At 49.4% G+C, this 23,888-nt stretch overlaps 1 protein-coding gene across 1 annotated transcript in view; it reads right to left on the bottom strand.

Annotated features, from left to right (window-relative positions):
- The window catches only part of FHAD1 (forkhead associated phosphopeptide binding domain 1), a 135,712-nt gene that overhangs the window by 47,639 nt on the left and 64,185 nt on the right, over window positions 1-23,888 (bottom strand). Inside the window, exons 12-17 of the mRNA XM_021097597.1 lie at window positions 22,322-22,429; window positions 18,743-18,826; window positions 17,870-18,022; window positions 16,816-17,011; window positions 4,028-4,098; window positions 690-842 (exon numbers count right to left, since the gene is read on the bottom strand). Coding sequence (XP_020953256.1) covers window positions 690-842; window positions 4,028-4,098; window positions 16,816-17,011; window positions 17,870-18,022; window positions 18,743-18,826; window positions 22,322-22,429 — 765 coding nt within the window. The remainder of the gene's footprint in view (window positions 1-689; window positions 843-4,027; window positions 4,099-16,815; window positions 17,012-17,869; window positions 18,023-18,742; window positions 18,827-22,321; window positions 22,430-23,888) is intronic.

Genomic DNA, 23,888 nt, shown 5'->3' with positions numbered 1-23,888 from the left:
GGGACCACACCCATGGCATATGGAAGTTCCCAGGCTAGGGGTCGAATCGGAGATGCAGCTGCCAGCCACAGCAACTTGGGATCCGAGCTGTGTCTGCAACCTACACCACAGCTCATGGTGATGCCGGATCCTTAAACTGAATGAAGCCAGGGATCAAACCCGCAACCTCATGGTTACCAGTCAGATTCATTTCTGCTGAGCCACAACGGGAACTCTGATTCCCGGGCACCTTTGAGTTGAGAGGAGCTGCAGTAAAGTATCCTCTAACTGGCTGATTTCTAGAAAAGGAAGTAGCAATTTTGGCCATTTGTTTCCCCTGATAAGTGTAAAGAGAAAGCCAAAGACTGAAATAATATTGGTTGGTCTTGCACACACTTAGAAACAGTTTGTCACTTGCAAACCAGGACCTGCAGCAACAACTCGGATTTGTAAAATCAGCTGCAATATATAAACAAATGAAGTACCATTTCCAGAAATTTCAATAACCTTGCCTGCTATGAGTTTCAGGACCCAAGTTTTGTGCTAATTCTTCCAACATCATCCACCCTCTTTAATTAATTTAAGTCCATGGCACCCAGCAAGGAATTGCTGAGATTCCACCACCTAAGTTTTACAAGCCTTTGGTTTCTCATAGGAAAAGCCATTTCATCAGTTTCTGCGACTAAAGAGAATGACAGGGGCCACCTTACCGCTTTCTCTTCCACCAGCCGCTTGATTCTGGCTTTCAGCCTCTCCTCCTCCTGTAGCCTTTCCATGCTCAGCTGCTCCTTCTCTGCCAGATGCTCCCGCAACTTTTCCTGCAGCAAAGACTGCTGAGTTTCCTGAGAACTACTGATCTTGATCTGAAATGAGAGGAAGGGAAACCTTAGCTGATGGGGGACAGGACTCTCGCAAGAGTCATTCCCACCACCTATGAGGTAGGACAAAGCTCCACGAAACTTTCTTCAAAGAGCAGAAAAAGGATGCTTAGCCTAGTAACTAGGAGGGGAGCAGCAGAGTATAGTGGTTAAGGGATCAGACTCTGGATCTAGATAGAATCTCAGCTCTGTTTCTAGACACTTTTTCATTTAGAAAATGAGGTTAACACTAGTACCTACCTCTTAGAGGTACAAGGATTAAAAGAGATAATGATAGGAATCTTTCCGTACAGGGCTTAGCACATAGTAGGTGCTCAGTACATGGTGGTTAGAATGATTAGTTATTATTTGCTAGTGTAAGAGAAAAAGCAGTGAGCTGGGGTCAGAGGCTCAGAGCTTTTGTCCTGATTCTTCCACCAACCAGCTGTGTGATGGCGAAACAGTTACCTAGCCTCTGAATTTCAACGTCCATATCTGTAAAATAAGGAAATGGGCTAGATCAGGGGTGGACAAACTACTGTCTGCAGGCCAAATCTGGACCACTGTCCATTTTTATAAATAAAGTGGTTTTGTTTGTTTGTGCTTTTTAGGGCTGTACCTGCACCATATGGACGTTTCCAGGCTAGGAGTCGAATTGGAGCTGCAGTTGTTGGCCTATACCATAGCCACAGCAACATGGAATCCAAGCTGCATCTGTGACCTACACCACAGCTCATGGCAACGCCGGATCCCCAACCCGCCAAGCGAGTCCAGGGATTGAACCCTCATCCTCATGGATCCTAGTTGAGTTTGTTAACCACTGAGCCACAAAAGGAACTCCCATAAATAATGTTTTATTGGAACAGAACTATGCCCGTCATGCCCGTTCACGTACAAACTATCCATGGCTGCCTCTGCTCCACCTCCGCAGAGTCAAATCTATGTGACAGAGGCTGCAAAGCCTGACTATTTACCATCTGGCCCTTCAGAGGAAAAGTTTGCTGACCTGGACTAGATGGTCTTTGTGGTTGGTCATAACGGAGATTCTGATTTTCGCCCTTCCTTGAATCATATCTTTGGCTATGTAACTTGCAGTGCACACCTGTATCCTGCCCCCGACACTGAACTCAGTCATGTGACTTGCTCTGACCGGGTCTGCTTTCTCTTTCTGAGTTCTGCTCTCTTGCTATCACCATGTGAACAGGAGACTGACACTTGCCATCTACCTCCACACGGATTGAATCATGAGCTGCTGCAGCTGCTGCCTGAACGCCCTGCGAAAGCAGCTCGGGGTGGAGATCAGGAGTGAGGCGCTCTGTGCTCTGGGAAAAGTGGCAGAACAGGTCTTCAGGAGAGTTAGATATTTTCAGGAGAAGATTTTATGAGCCCAATTCTTGCATCTCTTTGTGATGAGAAATGCACTAGAATCCTTCATGTTAACATCTGCTCCTTGAGACTAGCAGTGACCTTCTGTAAAATGAGTGCCTGCTACGCCACAGCCACAGCGACGGGGGATCCGAGGCGTGTCTGTGACCTACATCACAGCTCACGGCCACACTGCATCCTTAACCCACTGAGGGAGGCCAGGGACGGAACCTGCATCCTCATGGATACTCCTCGGCTTTGTTACTGCTGAGCCACGACAGGAACTCCAGTTGCCGAATTTTTTATGTTGTTCTTTCCTCTTGCTTGCATTTCTCATTTATGATACTTTTTAATGAAAGAACCCCTAATGTAAAGTAATGGTTGGGGCCTAAGACATTTCAACGTCCCCCATATGTAAAGTAGTAAAAGAAATGCTTTGCCAGGTTCTCCTGCTCCCACCATTTCAACTGTCTTTATACTTTTGGTTCCTTTGCTATAGCTTCACTTGAAGTCGGAACAGAAATTTATGTGCTAAACAGCATAGATTCTGTCTCTGTACTCTACCATCCCCACCAAACCATGTCCATCTGCGATGGCCTTCGCCCACTGAACAAGGAGAAGGCTTCTGGCTTTTAATAGAGTAGTTCCTGGTCCACAGCCAGATGATACAGGTCATTTATTTTTCTGCTTCCTCATTAGTCCTGTGGATAATGCTATCCTATTTTTGTGGGGGTTATTTAGTAAATTACGGATGGTAAAAGCCTTGAAAATGTTTGTGCCCCTTGGATTTTAGGCTTATTACTACCACTGGCTGGACAGAATGTCAAAATATTCAGTCACTTAAGGAGAATTAAACTTTCATAAAATACATTTATGACCATTAAAAAAAAATGTGTGCCTGCTTGCATGTATCTCCCCCTTCACCAAAATCACACATACTCTGAAATCCCCCATACTTCTTTGGAGTGGTATTTCAGAGCTATCTGAAATGCTGCCTCCCGGGCTATAGTCCTCACTTTCTCCCCCCAAAAACTTAGCTCTCAGCTTTTAAGTTGTGCTTATTTTAAGTTGACAATGGTGAGGACATGCCCAGGTTAGGCTACTGGGTGATGCAAAACACGTGGCGCTGAGGCCAGTGTAGACCAAGCAAGGGCCAGCCAATATCCAGACACATGAGCAAGCCCATCCGAGACCAGTGGATCCACCTAGCTGCTGGCCCCAGACATGCGAGCAGTGGACAGATTGCAGCTAAAGTTGTATGGTTGTTTATTATACGGTATTAATATGGCAAGAGCTACCAGAGTGATACAATCCCCAAGGATCATTTTGTCTCTAAAATGTTGACATTATGTAACTTTTGGTATTTATATTCTGCTGCCTATACTGTGGTAGCTGTACTTCTTCCACTGCATTTAACGAATACATTTTTTAGGATCTGATGGCATGTAAACAACTCTCTCTTCCTCGCTTTTTTTTTTTTTCCCATGCACCTGCAACACATGGAAATTCCTGGGCTAGGGATTGAAACTTTGCCTTAGCAGCAACCTGAGCTACTGCAGTGACAACCCCGGATTCTTAATCTGCTGCACCATAAGGGAACATCCATCAATTTTTCTGCTTTTTGACAGAGGAAAACAAGTCTCCTTGTCCTTCTGGGTGATCTCAGCTACCCTGTCTGAAGCATTTCGTGTGCAAATGCAGCCCTCATATCACCTTTGGGAGGCTGTGCACTGACTACCTAATAGAGAAAAAACGGAGTCTAAATGCCCAGTGCTATGTAAACGCTAAGGAGGAGCTAAAAGGAACTTTTGAATTTAAAAGATTACCTGAAGTTCCTGGGTCTGGTTTGCAATTTTTTTATAATGCTCCAGAAGATATTTCAGATACAAAGACAATCCTTAAAAAGAGAAGCAAGAGGAAGGCTATTAGTTATTATTTGCTGAGTGTTAGAGAAAGAGCAGCGAGCTCAGAGGGTCTGAGCTTTTGTCTTGAGTCTTCCACCTGCCAGCTGCGTGATGTTGAAACCATTTCCTAGCTTCTGAACTTTAATGTCTGTGTCTGTAAAATACCAATTCAATTCACCTCCTTTGCTTTTTGAACGCTGTCTTCACAGAGCTGGCTGACTGCGGAAGAGGACAATAGTGCCCTCCCATCAAGAAGGCATAAATGGCCGTCCACCTTGTGTTTTTTGGCTTTTTGTTTCTTTCGCTTTTCCTCTCTTTAGGGCCGCACCCATGGCATATGGAGGTTCCCAGGCTATGGGTTGAATCGGAGCTGCAGCTGCCAGCCTACACCATAGCCACAGCCATGCCAGATCTGAGCTGTGTCTGCCACCTGCACCACAGCTCATGGCAACGCCAGATCCTTAACCCACTGAGCAGGCCAGGGATTGAATCCATATCCTCACGGATACTATTTTGGGTTTGTAACCTGCTGAACTATAACAGGAACTCCCACCTTGTGTTTATAAAATGGCTGATCAGGAGTTCCCATCATGGCTCAGTGGCAACGAACCGGACTAGTATCCATGAGGACACGTGTTCGATCCCTGGCCCCACTCTTCGGGTTAAGGATCCAGTGTTGCCATGAGCTGTGGTGTAGGTTTCGGACGTAGCTCAGATCCCGCATTGCTATGGTTGTGGAGTGGGCTGGCAGATGCAGCTCTGATTCAACTCCTAGCCTGGGAACCTCCATTTACCATGGGTACGGTCCTAAAAAGAAAAAAAAAATTAAAAGTTTATCAGCTTTGCTTGGGCTCAAATCCAAATTTCTCTTGGCAGGTGGATAATAAAAGCAATGGAACTCCTATCGACTAAGTGTCAACTGTGTGCAAAACTGTGAGCTGGTTGTGGGGGGTGATAGGGAGCCATTCCCTAAGGGACTTATGGCTCAGTCTGAGAGACGGGGTCCATGTGCCTGATGGGAAACAGACAGGGACCCGGGTAGCGTGGAAGGAGGGGGCGTGTGAGAATCCCAGAGGACAGACCATTCACCCGCCGTGATGGCTGCTTGGCTGAGGAGCCAGTGGGCATGGGCATTGGTGGGAACGCAGCTGGAGGGGAGGGCGTTCCACAGTGGAAGGTGTGGTAGGATAAATGGTGCCCCCAAAGATGTCCTGATCCAAGGCGCCTATGAATGTGACCTTGCGGGGCAGAAGGAACTTTGCAGCTGTGATGAGGTGATGGAGAAGGTACCCTGGCCTCTCTCGGTGGACTCAGTAGAGTCACAGGGTTCTCATAAGAAGCAGAGGGAATCTGATTACAGACGGAGGAGAAAGCGAGGTGACAGAAGCAGAGAGAGAGTTGCAGGTGTGCCACTATGGCTTTGAAGACGGCAGAAGGGCCACGGGATAAAGCTCTAGAGCCTGATAAAGGTGAGGACACGGATTCTTTCCTAGAGCCTCCGGAAGGAACCAGCCTCTTGCCTTTACCTTTGTGAAAGTGACTATGGACTTCTGGCCTCCAGAGCTGGACAAGAATGAGTATGAGTTGTGTTAAGCCACTAAGTTTGTGGTAATTTGTCCTAACAGCCATAGGAAATGAATATGGGGAGTAGTGAAGGCAGGAGGGGAGGTAGGGAAAGGCAGTGCATGTTCTGGAAGAGGGTAGAGCTTACCTGGGCTGGAGCGGATGATGGGGGAGGGGAGGAGGAGAGGGAAGAGCTGGGGTGGATGGCTGAGGTCAATTTGGGGCCGGCCTGGAACAGTAGCCTCAAGAGTGTCAACTTGATTTAAACATCACCGAAGTGTCATGAATGTGACTTGCGTGCCTGGCCTTCCGCGACGAAATCAATGCATCTCCCTACTGTATCATCCGACTCTCAGCCCATTTTACAGATGAGGTGGTCGGGCTCCGAGACACGCAGCTGCTGGATGCCATACAGCTGGCAATTGGTTGAGCCAGGGCTTGGGCTCCTGGTGGTGTGACTCCAGGGTCTGAGTCACTGCTATTTCAGCTGCTGATGGAGCAGTGAGTTGGCTTAATGATGGGTGTTTCCCCCCCACCCCCGCCCAGAAAAATAAGTGTGATGAATTAGAGAGGAAGGAGCCAGCAGGGTTTCGTAACTGCAGCACTTGTGACCTCTTGGGCTGGACAAGTCTCTGCTGTGGGGGCTGTTCTGTGCACCACGGGACGTTCAGCAGCGCCCCTGGCCCCTGCCCACTGGATGCCAGGAGCACCACCGCCCCCGGCTGTGATAATCAAAGATGAGAGGGTTTCGAGGAAGAGAACCTGGAGGGGGAGGGAGGTGAGGCTCTACGTCGGTTCCTCAAGAGGCAAAGTACGAAGCTGGCATTGAGGACAGAGGGTGCAAAACACTTCACGATCTCAGTGGAACAGCGGTGTCAGCGGCAGAAAAGGAACTAAAGATGTGCCATCTTGAATGTTTGATGACAAAGGAGTAAAAGCGAGAGAAAGAGGCTGGAGATGCCGAAGAAGGAAGTCGTGATTTAGGACCTTGGGCACAAGATCACCCGGGCGGCAGCCAGGAGGGGAGGTGCCGGGAGGGAAGAACTGCGTCTGGGGAAGACGGAGGGAAGGGAGAGAAGATGGGTGCGGAGAGAGGATGGAGGGGAGCTGAACAGGCTCCAGCCTGGGCCCTTGACCTCTGACAACGCAATGTGCCGAGAAGGTCCAGCTTGGAAGAGTGAGGATAAGAGTTTTGCAGTAATAGCTATCAAGCATTCAGTACTTGCTGTGTGCCAGGCACCAGGCCAGGACTTTTACATGTGATATTTGGTTTCTTTCTTTTTCTTTCTTTCTTTCTTTTTTTTTTTTTTTTTAAATGCTCTTTAGGGCTGCACCTGAGGCATATGGAGGTTCCCAGGCTAGGGGTTGAACCGGAGCTCTAGCTGTTGGCCTACACCACAGCTCCTGGCAACGCCGGATCCTTAACCCACTGAGCAAGGCCAAGGATTGAACCCAAAACCTCATGGTTCCTAGTCAGATTTGTTTCTGTTGCACCACGACGGGAACTCCTACATGTGATGTTTTCTAATCATCACAAACAACCCAGGAAGGAAATGCCTTTGTGTTTACAGGTGAGCACAGACGCTCGGCAAGGTTAAGCTGCAGGGCTGGCAAGCAGTAGGATCAGAATTCAGACCTAGGTCTGGCATCCTCTTTTGAGAGAGGCTGGAGACTTGGGAGGGCTGGTTGGGCTGGCGGATGTGAAGTGTGCGTTGGGAGAGGTGCCGTGGGAGGATTCTGAGATGGCAGAGATGGGTGATGTTGGCTTGGGCCTTGGCAACCTGGCGAATGGATGGATTTCTGGGGCTAAATTGAGGGGAATCTGGGATTGCGCTCAGATGCCACCTGTGACCCAGGAACCTGAGGGGAAGCGTCAAATCCTGGGTAGGATCCGAAGAGGCTCAGGGAGAGAGGGAAGTTAAAGGTGCTGAAGGGGAAGGGGGAGTGTATGATCTCCGTTCCAGATTAGACAAGGAACTGTAATCAGAAAGCGATTTCCCAGATTTCCTGTCATGGCTCAGCGGTAACAAACCCAACTGGTATCCATGAGGATGTGGGTTTGATCCCTGGCCTTGCTCAGTGGGTTAAGGATCCAGCATTGCCGTGAGCTGGGATGTGGGTCTAAGATGCAGCTTGGATCCCAAGTTGCTGTGGCTGTGGTGTAGGCCAGCAGTTGCAGCTCTGATTCAGCCCCTGGCCTGGGAACTTCCATATGCTACAGGAGCAGCAGTTTAAAAAAAAAAAAAAAGCAATTTCCCTCTTTGGGAGAAGTAGCAATTCTTCTGCTTGTTCTTGCCGTATCTGTGGCATGTGGAAGTTCCCAGGCCAGGGATCAATCCTGCACCACAGCAGTGACTCAAGTCACAGCTGTTAACAACACCAGACCCTTAAACCATTAGGCCACCAGGGAACTCCCACAATTCTTCATTGTATTTCTTGGTACAAAAGTTCCATAGGCCCATTACACAAATCCAAACACTATGGAAATCTATAAATGTGGAAATCCAATGGAAAATGTTCCCTACTGGATCCTCAGTGGCCAGCACATAGTAGGCCCAGAAAAAATAGTTGCTGAATGACCTAGTGAGGGTCAAGGCCCACCCAGTCCCACCAATGCTGGGACAATACTGTCAACCCTTTCACGTCATTTTCTCCAGATTTTTCCCTTTGGTCAGATACTGACACTTAAAAAAAAAAAAAAAAAAAAAAAGAGTGGGCAAACACTGCGTATATTGTGTTACCACTTGCTTTTTTTTCACTTAAAAATACTGCTTATCTTGGCTATCAGAGAAAGAGCCACTTCTATGTATGCAGGGAAGGCTTTCATTTGTTAACAGTCTTGAAAAAATAGACACAGTCAACTGAGCTTGCAGAGAAAAATGTAAAGAGTCCTTTGTTTCCTTTATCAAAAGAAACCGAGAAACTAGGCAAGAGGAGAGAGGAACTAACTTTTAAATCTCTCCTTACACCTCTGAGCTTCCTGGCAAATCCTTCACCAATCAGATATTTTTATTTTAAGTCATAGATTTATTTTTTAAATTGAGGTATAGCTGATATAAAACATTATACGTTTCTGCTGTACAATACAGCGATTCATTCTTTTTTTTCTGGCCGCACCATGGCATGCAGAAGTTCCCAGGCTAGGGACTGACTGGCAGCATAGCAGTGACAATGCTATATCTTGAACTTGTTCCCTGACAAGCCACCAGGGATCTCCAAAAATTTCATTCTTTTTTTAGGGTGGAGTAGTACTCCATTGTATATAAATACCACATCTTCTTTAGTTATCCACCTGCTGATAGACACTTAGGTTGCTTCCATATCTTGGCTATTGCAAATAATGCTGCTGTGAACACTGGGGTGCATGTATCTTCTCAAATTAGTGTTTTTATTTTGGGGTGACAAGTAACCAGGAATTGAATTGCTGGATTATATGCTAGTTTTATTTTTAGGGTTTTTTTTTTTTTTTTTTTTTTTTGTCTTTTTAGGGCCGAACCTGCGGCATATGGAGGTTTCCAGGCTAGGGGTTGAATCGGCGCTGCTGCTGCCAGCCGACACCACAGACACAGCAATGCCAGATCTGAGCCACATCTGTGATCTATACCACAGCTCACGGCAACCCCGGATCCTTAACCCACTGAGTGAGGACAGCTATCAAACCTGCGCCCTCATGGATACTAGTCAAATTCATTTCCACTAAGCCACAACGGGAACTCCTCTATTTTTAGTTTTTTGAGAAACCTTCAAACTGTGTTTCATAGTGGCTGCACCAATTTACATTCCCACCAACAGTGTATGAGGGTTCCCTTTTCTCCACATCCTTGCCAACATTTGCTATTTGTGTGTGTTTTTTTTCTTTTTGCAGCCACACCCACAGCATATGGAGGTTCCCTGGCTAGCGAACGAACTGGAGCTGCAGCTGCCAGCCTACACCACAGCCACGGCAACACTGGATCCAAAGTGCATCTGCGACCTACACAGCAGCTTGTGGCAACATCGGATCCTTAACCTACCGATCAAGGCCAGGGATCAAACCCAAACCCTCATGAACATTATGTCGGGTTCGTGACTCGCTGAGCCACAACAGAAACACCTCGTTTGTGTTCTTTTTGATGACTGTCATTCGGACAGGTGTGGGGTCATATGTCAACCAATCAGATCTTTGGTAGCCACCCCAGCCCTTGAAATATTGTTGCATGACATCATCCAACAATATTTCAAGGGGTTGCCTTCCACGTAACTCAGCCTGGATTCCCCTGAGGGATTCTTTCCAGGAGTTTACAAACCTCCTTGTTACATGTGTTTTATCTCTTAGGACAATATTTAAAAAAATTTTTTTTAAACCCTTTAATATAATGATACAGATAGATTAAAAGTAAAAAGAAAAAGATATTCCATGCAGAAACTAATTGAAAGAAAATTGGAATGACTATATATTAATATCAGACAATGTAAATTTCAGAACAAGGAAAATTGACGGCATTGAAGGTGGCCATTCACATGACAAAAAGAGTCCATGTGCCGAGAAGACATAACAAATCCTAAAGTATATGCAGCTAACAATAGAGCCTCAAAAAGCAAAAGCTGGAATTCATTGGCGGCCTTGTAGGTTAAGAATCCAGCATTGCCTATTGCCGTGGATCTTAGGACAATATTTTAAAAGGGCAGGTGGTATGGTGGTGAAGAGCAGGGGCTTTGAGGTCTGAGGGGTCTGGATTGAGTTCCAGCTTTACCACTTGGCAGCTGGGACATGAAGCCCCCACCTGTCATGACCTTAGCGAGGTGGGGCAGGAGGAGTGAGTGTTCGTGGCTGAGAAAATCCAACTTGCTGTCAGACAGAGACGGGGCGGGGGTAAAGCCACCTCCGTGTGAGTAAATCGAGTGGCACTGCCCGTGCACACACACATCTGACTGTTAGGGTCACATCAAATCAGCAAGTATTTGAGGAGTTCCCTTCGTGGCTAAGCCATTAACGAACTTGATTAGGATCCATGAGGATGTGGATTCGATCCTGGGCCTCGCTCTGTGGGTTAAGGATCCAGCAATGCCATTAGCTGTGGTTGTAGGTCACAGATCCAGCTTGGATCTGGCGTTGTTGGCTGTGGCATGTGGCTGTGGCATAGACCAGTGACAACAGCTTCGATTCAACCCCTAGCCTGGGGACTTCCATATGCCGCGGGTGTGGCCTTAAAAGGAAAAAAAAAAAAAAAAAAAACCACAGAAAAACCCCCCAAAATAAAAAAACAAGTATTTGAGGCTGATGCTGATGGCAGCTACCATTTCCTAAAGGCTGACGTGTGACCCTGCGATTTGGTCCTTTAATCCTCTCAACTACCTGGGGAGGTTTTATCCCCCATTTTATAACCAAGTTAACAGAGGCACACAACTAGTAAGCACACACTTGAGATTCAAACCTCGGCAGCTGGTCTCCAAAGCCCGAACTCAGAATCACTCGCTCTAATGCAAATGGGGCTTTCCTGGGTCAGATGCCCTTCATTCAACCTGTTGATGAAACTCTTAGCTTTGTCTCTGCTCAAGTTAATGACAGAACCTGCCCTTTAGAAATTGGGGTGTACCTGGTACCTCTCTGGATCTTCAGAGGGCACATGGGGCGGGGGGGGGGTCACAGAAAAAGCACAGGCATGAGGATCACAACGATGTCCAGTTTGAGTCCTGACCCCACCGTGTGTGACTTTGAGCAAGTTTCTTAATGTTATTGATACTCAGTTTCCTTACCAGCAAAATAAAGACAGTAATAGTAACCAGCTCTTTGGGTTGCTAGAAGATAAAAGTACCCAAGATCTGTAGAACAACTAACACAGTGACAAGCACCCAGGAGGAGTCAAACAAACCATGGCTCCTAAACTTCTCTTGGGAGCTGTGGACACAGAAGGCTCTTGGGAGGGTGTGTGGATGCGGATGCATGGCTGGGGACCCCTGCTGGCCTCAGTGACGGGAAGTCCCTGGAATCACCTTATCAGGGTGGAACACGCAGAAAAAGTTTTTGAGCCAGTTTCTTCATTTCTAAAATGATGATAATGGTACATGCCTTATAGAGGTGCTGTGAAGATGAGCCAGGTAATCTGTGGAAAATACTTAGAGCTGCATCTAGAATATAAGTGCCCAATGGTGAATGATGACCGCCATCATCACTGTCCTCATGACCATCCCCACCAGCAAATTGTTATTCTCATCACATGACCATTTCACAATCATCAGCATCACCCTCTTCCTCAGCAGCTGCATCATCATCGCCATCATTATCCTCACCATTCTCTACATCCTCACCATCAGCATCATCCTCACCATCAGCATCATCCTCACCATCAGCATCATCCTCACCATCAGCATCATCCTCCTCACCATTATCATCGCCATCATTATCCTCACCATTCTCTACATCCTCACCATCAGCATCATCCTCACCATCAACATCATCCTCACCATCAACATCATCATCCTCATCATTATCATCGCCATCATTATCCTCACCATTCTCTACATCCTCACCATCAGCATCATCCTCACCATCAGCATCATCCTCACCATCAGCATCATCCTCACCATCAGCATCATCCTCCTCACCATTATCATCGCCATCATTATCCTCACCATTCTCTACATCCTCACCATCAGCATCATCCTCACCATCAACATCATCCTCACCATCAACATCATCATCCTCACCATTATCATCGCCGTCATTATCCTCACCATTCTCTACATCCTCACCATCAGCATCATCCTCACCATCAGCATCATCCTCACCATCAGCATCATCCCCATCATCCCCATCATCCCCATCATCGCCATCCTTGTCTAGATGACTCTAGGAATTAGGTGCCTAATTCAGAGAATATAGGCTCATCCCATCCTTTCAGTCTTTTGGGGCTTTGCCAGGATGTTGCTAGCACTGGAAGATAGAATGCCTTTTACCATCAACTCCTTCTCTTACTGACTGAAGGATGGCCACGCTCACTAACCTTTCCGGTATTACCCTCCATCCTTCTCTGACTTCTTAGATCCAGGGAGTTATAATCACAGAATACAACCTGTGTTTCCCCAACAGGTGTTCCACAGAGCATTAGTCCAAGAGATGTGAAGTGTGGGAAAGGGCAGCAAGAAAGGAGAAATGTATTATGGGAGCACTGTGTTCTTTGTCCCATCCTAACAGATCCACAGAGGATATTAGCACAGGAGGGATTCTGCAGAGACCTGTTCGGTGTTGCTTTAGTCTCCTGACTCTGAAGTCCGGAGAAAAAGACGGTGGGCCTGAGAAATGCTGCTTGAAAAGTCTCATATTTGCTGGACTTGCAGACTGGACAGCTTAACTTCATGACCCACATTTCTTTACAGTGAAATATGACTAGATTTAGAGGCAGAGGCTATGGTGACTCTTGGGAGCGGGGAGGGGACAGTTCACACTGTCCTTGGTCCCACTATTACTGGGATAGAGATCACGGTCTTTCCTTGATTGAGTTCCAATGTTGAACAACACCTAGAACTGTGGGACAGGTCTCACCTGATCCTGGGTACACTCAAGACTCTGCATGATTCCAGCAGCAGTGATGCTGGGAGGAAACCAGCCCCTGTCTTTTCTATGCTGTTGTGAGGGGAAGCCACTTTTATAAAGATTAATCTTGATTTTGCCTTTCTTTTTAAAAAACATTTAAAAGAAGTTTACACCACTTTCTGGATTACCTTAGAGATGTCCTGGCTGGGCTGTCTAATCACCAGAGTCGGACATCACTGCTCTGTTCTCATTCAGTGCTGTAACAATGTCAAATTCATGCAGCCTCTCTGGAGGGCGATTTGACAAGAAGTATCAACAATCTTCAAAATGTTGGCATTGCCCAGGTGTGACCCTGAGCTCTCCCTTCTCACTCAATACTGTCTTCCTTGGTGGTACCATCCACAGGTATGGCTTTCACCATCGTCTGTCCGTCCGTCCATCCATCCATCCATCCATCCATCCATCCATCCATCCATCCCACAGTTATTTATCAAGCACCCCTTCTCCTGCACGTGTTCTTCTGGCCTCTGAGCCTGTTTCTAGGCTAGATATCCAGGGTGACAACAGCATCCTTGGCACCTCATCTTGGGTGTCTACAGGCACATCACACCCATCTTCCCCCTCCAACCTGGCCCCTGCAGTGTCCCTTACTCTGGATTTTAGTGAAGGAACCACACCTGTACCTTTCCAAAAGCCAGACACCTGGAGATCTGTAGCCCCCTTTCTCTCCATCACTTCCCTTTTAACCATGTCACATCTATCCCTGAGGCCTGTGGATTCACATCTTAAATGCCCTTTCTCCTTACCCTCTGCTGCCATGGCGAGGGCCACCATCATCTTTGATGAGAGTCTCCTCATTGCTCTCTCGGTGTTGGTGCTGGCCGCCTTCACTGTCTCCTAATGCAAGTCGGTTCCATCAGATCCTTACTTAAAACCATTCACGGGCTTCTCTCTGCTCTTCGGGTAAAGCAGAGCTTCTTATCTGGGCCCTGCAAGCCCCTGACCCCCCTCCCCAAGGTACAGCCTCTGCCAACCCCCTCACCCGTCCTGCCCCCTCCCTGAATCCATTTCTTTCAGCCCCTTGTGTTCTCTGCACTCCCCCCTTGTACCACGCTGCCCCCTTCACCCAGAATGCCCTCCCTTCCCCTCTTGGGCAAAAACTCCTATGCATCCTGCGGATGCCCTGCCCTCCCTGACCAGGTCAGAGCCCTGCACTTCTCCCTTGAAGCAATTAAGGTGTGATGTGCAGTGATTTTTCCATTAGGGCCACCCTGTCCCTCCCTGACACCACAACATCTACAAGGGCAGGGATAGTACCCGTTTTCTCCCAGTATTTTATTATGAAAGATTTCAAATATACAGTAAAGTGGGAGGAATTTTACAGCCAACACCTGTCTCTCCCATCACCTAGATCCTACCTGTTCCTGACCCCATTACATCACTGCCCTGTGAGGTGCCTAGTGTCCAGCAGGCATGCAATCAATCTCTGTTGAAGGAAAGTAGTTCACAGCCTAGATCCCCACATCTGGGATGATAAAGATTCAGTGAGTAGACATGTGTGAATAATACTTATTTCAGTATCATCTGAAATGAATATGCACAATGGGAAAGGATTTGCTAAATAAATTACGGTACAGCCTGCACAATGGGACCCCTTGCCATCAGTGGCAACGATGAGGTAGACCTGTGTGTACTGACATGGACGGGTGTTCCTGCTGGACCATTAGGAACAAAACTAAAGAAAATTTGGTAGAATATGACATTATTCTTTTGTAAAATTAAAAAAATCAATAAACGTCTATAAATGGTGCCTATTCTATGCCAGGTGCTTTACACACATCAATGCCTTTCAATCCTCCCCTTAGGCAAGAGTCCTAAGGGGTGGCCAGTCCTTATTATCCCTGTCTGATGGGTAAGGAAACTGAGGCACAGAGAGGGAAAGTAACTTGCCTAGAATCACACAGCAAGTGGGAAAACGCCTTGGAAGTTATAAATAAAATATAACAGCAGTGACAACAGCAAATGCTGGCGAGGATGTGAAGCAGCAGCAACTCTCATTCCTGGTTGGGGGGAATGCAAAATACAGCCACTCTAGGAGAGAGTTTGGTGGTTTCCTTAAAAACTAAACATGCTCTAATCACACGATCCAGCAACCACGCACCTGGTATTTACTCAAAGGAGCTGAAAACATATCCACACCAAAACGTGCATGTGGATGTTTATGGCAGCTGTATTCATAACTGCCCAAACTTGGAAGCAACCAAGATGTCCTTCAGTAGGTTTAGATTGATGGATAACAGAGTACTACTTAAGGAGTTTGTCGTGGCTCGGTGGTTAACGAATCTGACTGGGAACCATGAGGTTGTGGGTTCGATCCCTGGCCTCGCTACGTGGGTTGAGGATCTGGAGTTGCCGTGAGCCGTGGTGTAGGTCGCAGATGTGGCTCAGATCTGGCATTGCTGTGGCTGCGGTGTAGGCTGGCGGCCACAGCTCTGATTCGACCCCTAGCCTGGGAACCTCCATATGCTGCAGGTGCGGCCCTAGAAAAGACGAAAGACAAAAAAAAAAAAAAAAAAAAAACTACTTAACATTAAAAAAGAGCTATCAAGCCATGAAAAGACTTGGGGGGCACTTAAATACATATTACTAAGTGAAAGAAACTAATCTGAAAAGTTGCATGATTCCGACTATACAATATTCTGGAAAAGGCAAAACTATGGCGACAGGAAAAAGATCTGCAGTTGCCAGGGGCTGGGAGTGGACAGAGGGAGCACAGAGGACTTTTTAGGGCAGTGATGCTTTTTTTTTTTTTTAACTTTTTAGGGCCGTACCCATAGCATATGGAAGTTCTCAGGTCAGGGGTCAAATTGAAGCTACAGCTGCTGGCTTATACCACAGCCACAACAATGTTGGATGTGAGCTGTGTCTGCGACCTACACCACAGCTCATGGCAACACTGGATCATTAACCCACTGAGCAAGGCCAGGGATCGAACCCGCAACCTCATGGATACTAGTCGGGTTCGTTAACCACCAAGCCATGAAGGGAACTCCGGTGACACTCTTCTGTATGATATTATAATGGTGGATACATGTCATCATACATTTGCTCAAATCCACAGAATATACAAAACCAAGAGTGGGCCCTCATGTAAACTACGGACTCTGGGTGATAACGATGCATCTGTGCAGGTTCATCAGCTGTGATACCTGTATGTCTCTAACACCTGTATCAGCTGTAGCACCTGCATGTCTCTGGAGCTGATGCTGATGATGGGGGAGGCTGTGCGTGAGTGGGGGCAGGGGGTATGTGGGAAATTTATCATCCTCTCAATTTTGTCGTGACCCTAAAACTGCTCTTCAAAACGTCTATTATATGTTCATGGTTACTTCTGAGAGAGAGAGGGTTTAGCACAATTTAGATTTTCCTCTGCCTCTGCCACATCTCATTTTTCTCCAGTAATCATGTCTCGCTTCTGTACTCTCACTTCTCAAGTGGCGCAGCCAAGTTAAGTCTAGAGAAGGGAAACGCTTGGCCGCAAACCTAAGACGCTCCCTCAACAGATGTCCCATCGTGATCAGACTCAACGCGACATTTGAGTCCTGCAACTGCGTGAGAGAAGAGTTTCAGTAACCTTTGTCAGAGCTGGAGAGCTGGATCCCGACGTCCCGGAGAAGCTGCTCCGTCTCCTCCAGCCAGGACAGTGACAGCCGCAGGATGTCCAGCGCCACCATCTGGAGCCCGGAGACCGGGGGGCTCACCTGCAGGTGCTGGAGGAGGGCCACCTCCTTCTTCAGGTCACTGCTACAGCAAGACATTTTCATGCAGGCCTGTAAAGAGATGAGGTCATGAGGAGCCCAGGCCCTGTTGCCAGAAATAGCACCTGACAGAGGTGACCTGGGAGGAGCGACATTCCTGACATGGCTGTGACGCAGGCAGTGCCATATGTTGGCTGCTCTGGGATTGCCCGGTCTTCGTTGCCCTTTTTTGGTGGGGGAGGGGGAAGGAAGCAGCTTTTATTTCGTGTGCATTCTAATTGGGACTTTGGGTGGTCAGAGAGACCCCGTATTCAGGCACAGGCCACTTCGAAGCCACACTGCCAAGGACAACCTGGCTGAAACGAGAACTGACTTTGACCATGGCATTCCTGCTGAGACCAACACCCAAGCTGGTCAGAAAGTGCGGTTTCCTGATTTGAAAGACCGCTGACAAGCCAACATTTGCACAGGCTCCCTGAATAGGAGCTGCTTATTTCCAGAGAAAGCAGAAGCAGCTGCCTGCTCCGATTAGCCAGCTCCCCGGGTGGGGACAGCCGGGGGTCGGCCAGACCCTCTGGGCCCGTCTCCTCCAGAGTCAAAGGTCACAGGGGTACAAGCACTGCTGGGACAGAAAAGAAAAAAAATCCATAGAAGAGCAGAATGCTTCTTTGGTTTCCCTGGAAACAACACGGGGCTGTGCCCCCCCCCCGGGGGGGTCCGGGGCCTTGGAGCGTCTCGGGCAGCTTGGCCTGGGCCACGCCAAGTCCACGTGGGAGGCATCTTTGGAAGGTCCTTGGTCATCTGGTTTCAAACAAAATTTTCCGGCAAAGGGAAGAGGTGGACAAAAGAGCAGAGCTGGGCATTTTCCCGAACGAGGAGCACAAAAAAAGGCAAAGAAGGGGACAGTTGGGAGCAGAGGGGGAGGGCCACCTGGCAGCTGGCCAGGGTCGTCTGCAGCTTCTCCACGGTCTCTGCCATCTCCTCCTGCCTGGAGCTGCTGTGCTGAGTCTCTCTCTGCAGGACCCACTTTTTCTGCTGCAAGTTCACGTTGTCCTCAGTGACCTGGGCGATCCTCTCTATTAACTGGTGAGAAGAAGAAGAAAAAAAAAAGAGAGAGATTTAAAATGCAGGGTGGCTCTATGGGGAGGGGCCGGGGCGGGGACTGGCAGTGTGGGGGGGGACCTCAGCCTACGCTCCCGTCTCCGCCGAGGGGGAGGGAGGCCCTGACGTGTCGTGGTGATGTCTCTGGAGGGGGACGTTGGCTTTGTCACTGGGACAGAGATGAGTTGTGAGAGTCAAAGGCCTGTCCTGGTGGCACGAGTTGGTTCTAGGTTCTTCTGCATCCTGGGAGGGATTCGTGCCGCTGAGCCAGATGCTGTGTGCCCCTCAGGGGAAGGTCAGGTGCTCCGAGAGCAGCTCATAGGACGTTGCTGCCCCGGGGCTGGAGAGGATGACCGGCAGGAGCATAAGCTGACCACTGCAGCCAGGGGCCCATCCTGGAACAGGCGAGGACGTGTCTATGGGGGCCGCCCCTTTCCTCGCAGCATAAATGCAGGTGATCCACGTGAGCCTGGCGGCCACACACAGGTCTGGGTGGTTTTGTTTAACTTTCCCAGAAGCGCTTCAAGGGAGTTGAACTGGCTCGTGCTTTGAAAGCCAGGAAATCCCGTACCATCAAAACAAATCTTTATGGTGTAGCAACAGTGTGAAAAATATGTGCCACCAGCAAAACACAGAAACACATACTCCCGGTGTCGGGAGTCCTGGGTCCCCGAAGAAGCAAGTGGGAAAGGGAGACGGCACCTGTTGATCAGAGACGGGTCTGTCCTGGAACGGCTTTGCTCGCCCGTAGGTGGCCTTGATGACTTGACTTCGGAAGTGCTCCAGCTGCGGCACAAGGAAAGGGAAGGTGACCGAGAGCGCGGGGCTGCGGGACCCCCGAGGCGGGCGGGATGGGGGTCAGGAGAAGTCAGTTAGGAGGGCCTGCAGGTCTTGAAGGGCCACGAGGGCTTAAGGAAACCTTCGCCTCTCGGGTGGGGGGGGGAGGGGCAGGGCCTGCGCAAGAGAAGGGGACAGCAGGGTGTTAGTGACGTTGCAGGCCCGCCCACCTAACCCAGCCAATGCCCGCCGTCAGCGAGCACGCATCTCAGGCCCTCAGAAGAGCGCCTGGCTGCCAATTATCCAGTGGGAAGTCCGGGCCGGGAGCGCGCTTCCATAATTGCTATACTGGCACCAGACTGTGAAATAAATATTGAGGCTGTCAGCCCGAGTAAACTGTGTAATCAGCAAGGGCGCCTGCGGGGAGAGGAGGAGGAGCTGCCTGCTGCCGTGCTCTGCCTTCCACTCTGCGTCCTGAAGACAGTGTCCGCTACAGTCAAGTCATCAAGAGCTTGGGACTGAAACATCTGTCCCGTCAGGTGTTCAAAGTCCTCTCCTTCTGGGGTTCCCGCTGGGGTGCAGTGGGTTAGGAATCCAACGGCAGAGGCTCCGGTGGCTGCAGAGGGGTGGGTTCGACTCCGGGCCCCGTGCTGTGGCATAGGTCGCTGCTTTGGTGCAGGTTTGATCCCTGGCCCAGGAACTTCCATATGCGGCAGGTGCGGCCATAAGCAAAGCCCTCTACGTCAGTTCAGTCAGCTTGTACTGAGTGCCTCCCTGGTCCTGGTGTTTTCAGATCACGATTGATGAACTAGCACAGTCCGATTAAATCAGGGCTTCTAGAATGACAAGTTTCAAGGTGTCCCAGGTTCATGAGACCTGAGAGGGAAAGAAGCCCAGCTTTCTCTGGAAATTTACCAGCATGATGGCCCTTGGCCTGGGGTTTTGGCTCACTGGCAAAATGTGGTCATGCAAGACTCTAAAGCAGAGCCCCAAAGGGACCACGAGGGCCGCGGAATTAACTTGAAAGTCAATGAGTCCCAAGAGGCAGGAGTGTACTGCACCCCAGGGAGTTCTGGAAAACCAGGCAGTGGAATTCTGACTCCCCCAAGGACACCTGTGGGGTCGGCCTGCCGGAAGCCATGCGGGGTGACTTGAGGGACTCCAGGCCATCTGCTGATTTCCTGGCCAAGGGGAGGGTCTGAGCTTGCTCAGGGGAGAGCTTCAGTGGCGGCCCTGTGGGTGATGGTCCCCTATTGCCACCAGAGGTGTCCTACGGGACGGCTCAGGGCAGAGGGACAGGTCCTGCTGGATGATGGGCTCAGTCCTGGGGTCACCGGCCTGGAGAAGGGCAGGTCCTCAGACGGGGAGGGGACTGTGGAGATGAGGGGGTGGAGCAGGAGGACCTGGGCAGCACGGAGGCCTCATCCTCTCTCTCAGTGTCTCTGAGGGTCTTCCTGGATGCCCTCTGGCTGGAGCCAAGACCAGGCCCCTGGCACTTGGGCAGGTGGCACAGATCACGCTCTCAAAGCGGGTGTGTTCTGGGGGTGCAGTGCAGGCAAGGTGGGGGATAGCCCAGGTGCACAGAGGGAAGCCTGGATGGGTGGGCGCCCTGCCCTTGCTAAGGGGTTGGCATTTAGCAGAAATGCCACTGGGGGTGAAGGTGGCGGATGTTTGTTGAAGGGGCTTTAAAATCTGTCCAAGAGGTAGCATCACTGTTTAACCTGTGGGTGCCTTTGAGGTTGTGTGTGGTTTAGGCTTGGACGCTACCAAGTGGAAGGGCTCTGGGAGCTGGGCCAGGTGGAGGGAGGGCTCCTTAAGGATTGTGATTCTTTTTTTTTTTTTTTTCCAGGGCCTCATTCTCAACATATGGGAGTTCCCAGGCTAGGGATCGAATTGGAGCTGCAGCTTCCAGCCACAGCCACAGCAATACAGGAACCGAGCTGCATCTTCGACCTACAGACGCAGCTGACAGCAACGCGAGATCCTTAACCCACTGAGCGAGGCCAGGGATCAAACCCTCATGGATACTAGTTGGGTCCGTTACCACTGAGCCACGACGGGAACTCCAGGATTGTGGTTCTTAACCTTTTTTTTGGTGGTGTACAGACCCTTCTGAGGATCCAACGAATAACGAGGTGGACTCACCCTCCCACAAAAAGAAAAGCACAAAGACACACACACACATATGCATACACACACTCCCACACATACGCAATGTTCTTGGACCCTCTGGAGCCATGGCTGCCAGGAGAGGACGCCTTGTGGAGGAGTCCAGGGTGGGCTGCCCTTGGTGGGCCGTATTCTGGAAGGGCCACTGGGCCGTCTCAGGAGAGAACACCAGGAGACGGCACCCCGGCCTGCCAGGTCAGGGCCTGCTCCCCACCCTGCCAAGAACACCTCCATCCGGCATAAGCTTTGACATTCTGAGTTTTACTTTATTAAGAAAAGTGGCAATTCCCTGGGGACACAGACCATAGCATCTGTTTGGGATCCCAGAGGAAGAAAAATTGCTGTAAATGTCAGGACAGATAATGTGAAAGAGTGGGAGTTCCCTGATGGTCTAGTGGTTAGGATTTGGTACTTTCACCACTGCGGCCCAGGTTCAATCCCTGGTCTGGGAATTGAGATCCCACATCAAGCCACTGCACTCTGTGACAAAAACCAACAAATAAACACCACCAAACTTAACTCCTAATGGAATAAAAACCTAAACAGAGCTAAAACTACAAAACCCTTAGAAGAAAACACAAGGACAAACCTTCATGATCTTGGTTTGGCAAAAGATTGTTAGAAAAATGCATGGAGGGAGTTCCCGTCGTGGCTCAGGGGTTAACGAATCCGACTAGGAACCATGAGGTTGCAGGTTCGATTCCTGGCCTCGCTCGCGGGGTAAGGATCTGGCATTGCCATGAGCTGTGGTGTAGGTCACAGATGCAGCTCGGATCTGGCGTTGCTGTGGCTGTGGTGTAGGCTGGTGGCCACAGCTCTAATTAGACCCCTAGCATGGGAACCTCCATATGCTGCGGGTGCAGCCCTGGAAAAGACAAAAAGACAAAAAAAAAAAAAAAAAAAAAAAAGACAAAAAAAAAAGAAAGAAAGAAAAAAATGCATGGAGAAGAAAAGAAAAAATAAGTTGGACTTGATCAAAATTAAAGTCTTAAAAAAATATGAAGGAACAAGAGCTAGAAGCACCACCAGGGTCAAGAGGCTCAAACACTTCTCAAGAGGGAACGGTGTGGCTGGTGCACCAGGCCAGGCCCCGAGCCGGGACTGGCTGCTTGGTCCAGGTCTCAGGCAAACACTGCAGTGGGCGGCTTCCCAGCAGGAAACCCCTCTTTAGGGTTGTCTGCTGGGAGGCGGAAGCCACGCAAAGCCTCTCTCCCTGAGATAAATGGGTGAATTACACCAGACTGTCCTCCTCCTCACTCACCCCCACCAGCCACGTGGGTGCCAGAGCCCATGGGAAGAGTGTGGGCCATGAGGGGGGCTCTGAAGCACGCCTACCTGACCTACTGCCCTCTCCAAATTGACTTTAATGAGGTTCTCTCTGTTCCCCATTTCTTGGAGCTGAAGCAATTTCCTTCTGGAATCTTCCTGAAGCTTCTCTTCAACCTGGAAGGATGATGAAAGCACAGACTTGCTGCTAATGTGATCACCACGCCCTCTGGGGAAACGCTACTAGGAGGGCTAATGGCAGTGGGGGAGTCCCAGAAGGGCAGGGACAGCTGCAGCCCAGTGGCGGGGGTCACAGGCGTGCACAGGGCAGAGGCAAACTCATAGGGAGTTGCCCCCTAGGGGCAAGGGCCTAGCTCTGCAGCCTGGGCTCAACCGCGTTTGTCTCAAATCCCAGCTTGGTCCCTAATGAGCCATTCGTCCCTGGGAAAGTTATTTCGCTGCTCTGGGACGCCAAGGTGGGTGGTGATACCAGTACCACCGCCTAGAATTATCGTAGGGATTCAAAATGTTGGCAATAGTGCCTAAGGGCTCTGTGAGTGTGCCAAGTACTGTTGCAACCTACAAAAAGTGGACGGGATGGTCAGCCTCGTTCTAATACCCACGATGGACACTTGGGAAATGTTATCACTGGGCTTATTACTGTTACTAATGCTTGCTTTTTAGGGCCCCACCTGAGGCATGTAGAAGTTCCCAGGCTAGGGATCGAATCAGAGCTGCAGCTGCGGGTCTACACCACAGCCACAGCAACGCCAGATCTGAGCTGTGTCTGCGACCTACACCACAGCTCATGGCAACACCAGATCCGTCACTCACTGAGCAAGGCCAGGGATCACACCCGCATCCTCATGGGTACTAGTCTGTTTCGCTATGACTGAGCCACAACAGGAACTCCACAACTTTTAGCACCTCACCTGTGGAAAGCTCTCTGGAGGTTTGGGAAGCAATGTCTATGAGGAGCAGCCTACAGAAGAAGGCATTTCAAGCGGACAAGACTGCCCATTTATCCTCCCTTGCTTGGGTAACAATGAGTGTGCCCGGGTGTGCTCCAGGCTGCCCTCTGCTGGCCAGTAGAGGCCTTGCAGCTGCTTAACTAAGGACACACACTGGCTGAGCCCAGAGCCCTGGCACTACTAGGAAATGAGGCAAACTCTCATATACAAATGAAAGGATTTTGTGCTGAAACAATTTCACAAGCCGCTTATCAGAGATCTGAAGAGGCGGCTCACAGAGATGTAATAAAAGACAGGGAAGAGCTCGCTAGAGCTTCCTTCTGAGTTGGACGGTACAGTGGGAGAGCCTCTACCCAGCTCTGTTACCTTGGAAAAGCCATCTGACTTCTCTGGGCATTAGTTTCCAGGTCTAAACATGCTCTGACCCCTAGCTCAGCAGACTGTTTCATACGCTGCAAAAGCAGAGTCCACAGGGACTGGAGGCAGATGAAGCTAGAGCCAGACAAAACTGCTGGTGTGATTGAGCTGGTTACTCATCTGCTACACAGAGAGGATGATGTTTAGATCCCAGCTGTTGTGAAGATGCGGACAGCTGAGATGTCTGGTACAATGCCTAATAATAAGACCCTGGCCATCGTCCTCACGATGGCTATGATGGGCCACGA

Source organism: Sus scrofa, chromosome 6 (genome assembly GCF_000003025.6).
Source record: "Sus scrofa isolate TJ Tabasco breed Duroc chromosome 6, Sscrofa11.1, whole genome shotgun sequence".
NCBI classification, from domain to species: Eukaryota; Metazoa; Chordata; class Mammalia; order Artiodactyla; family Suidae; genus Sus; species Sus scrofa.
This window is presented reverse-complemented; position numbering and strand designations above follow the sequence as displayed.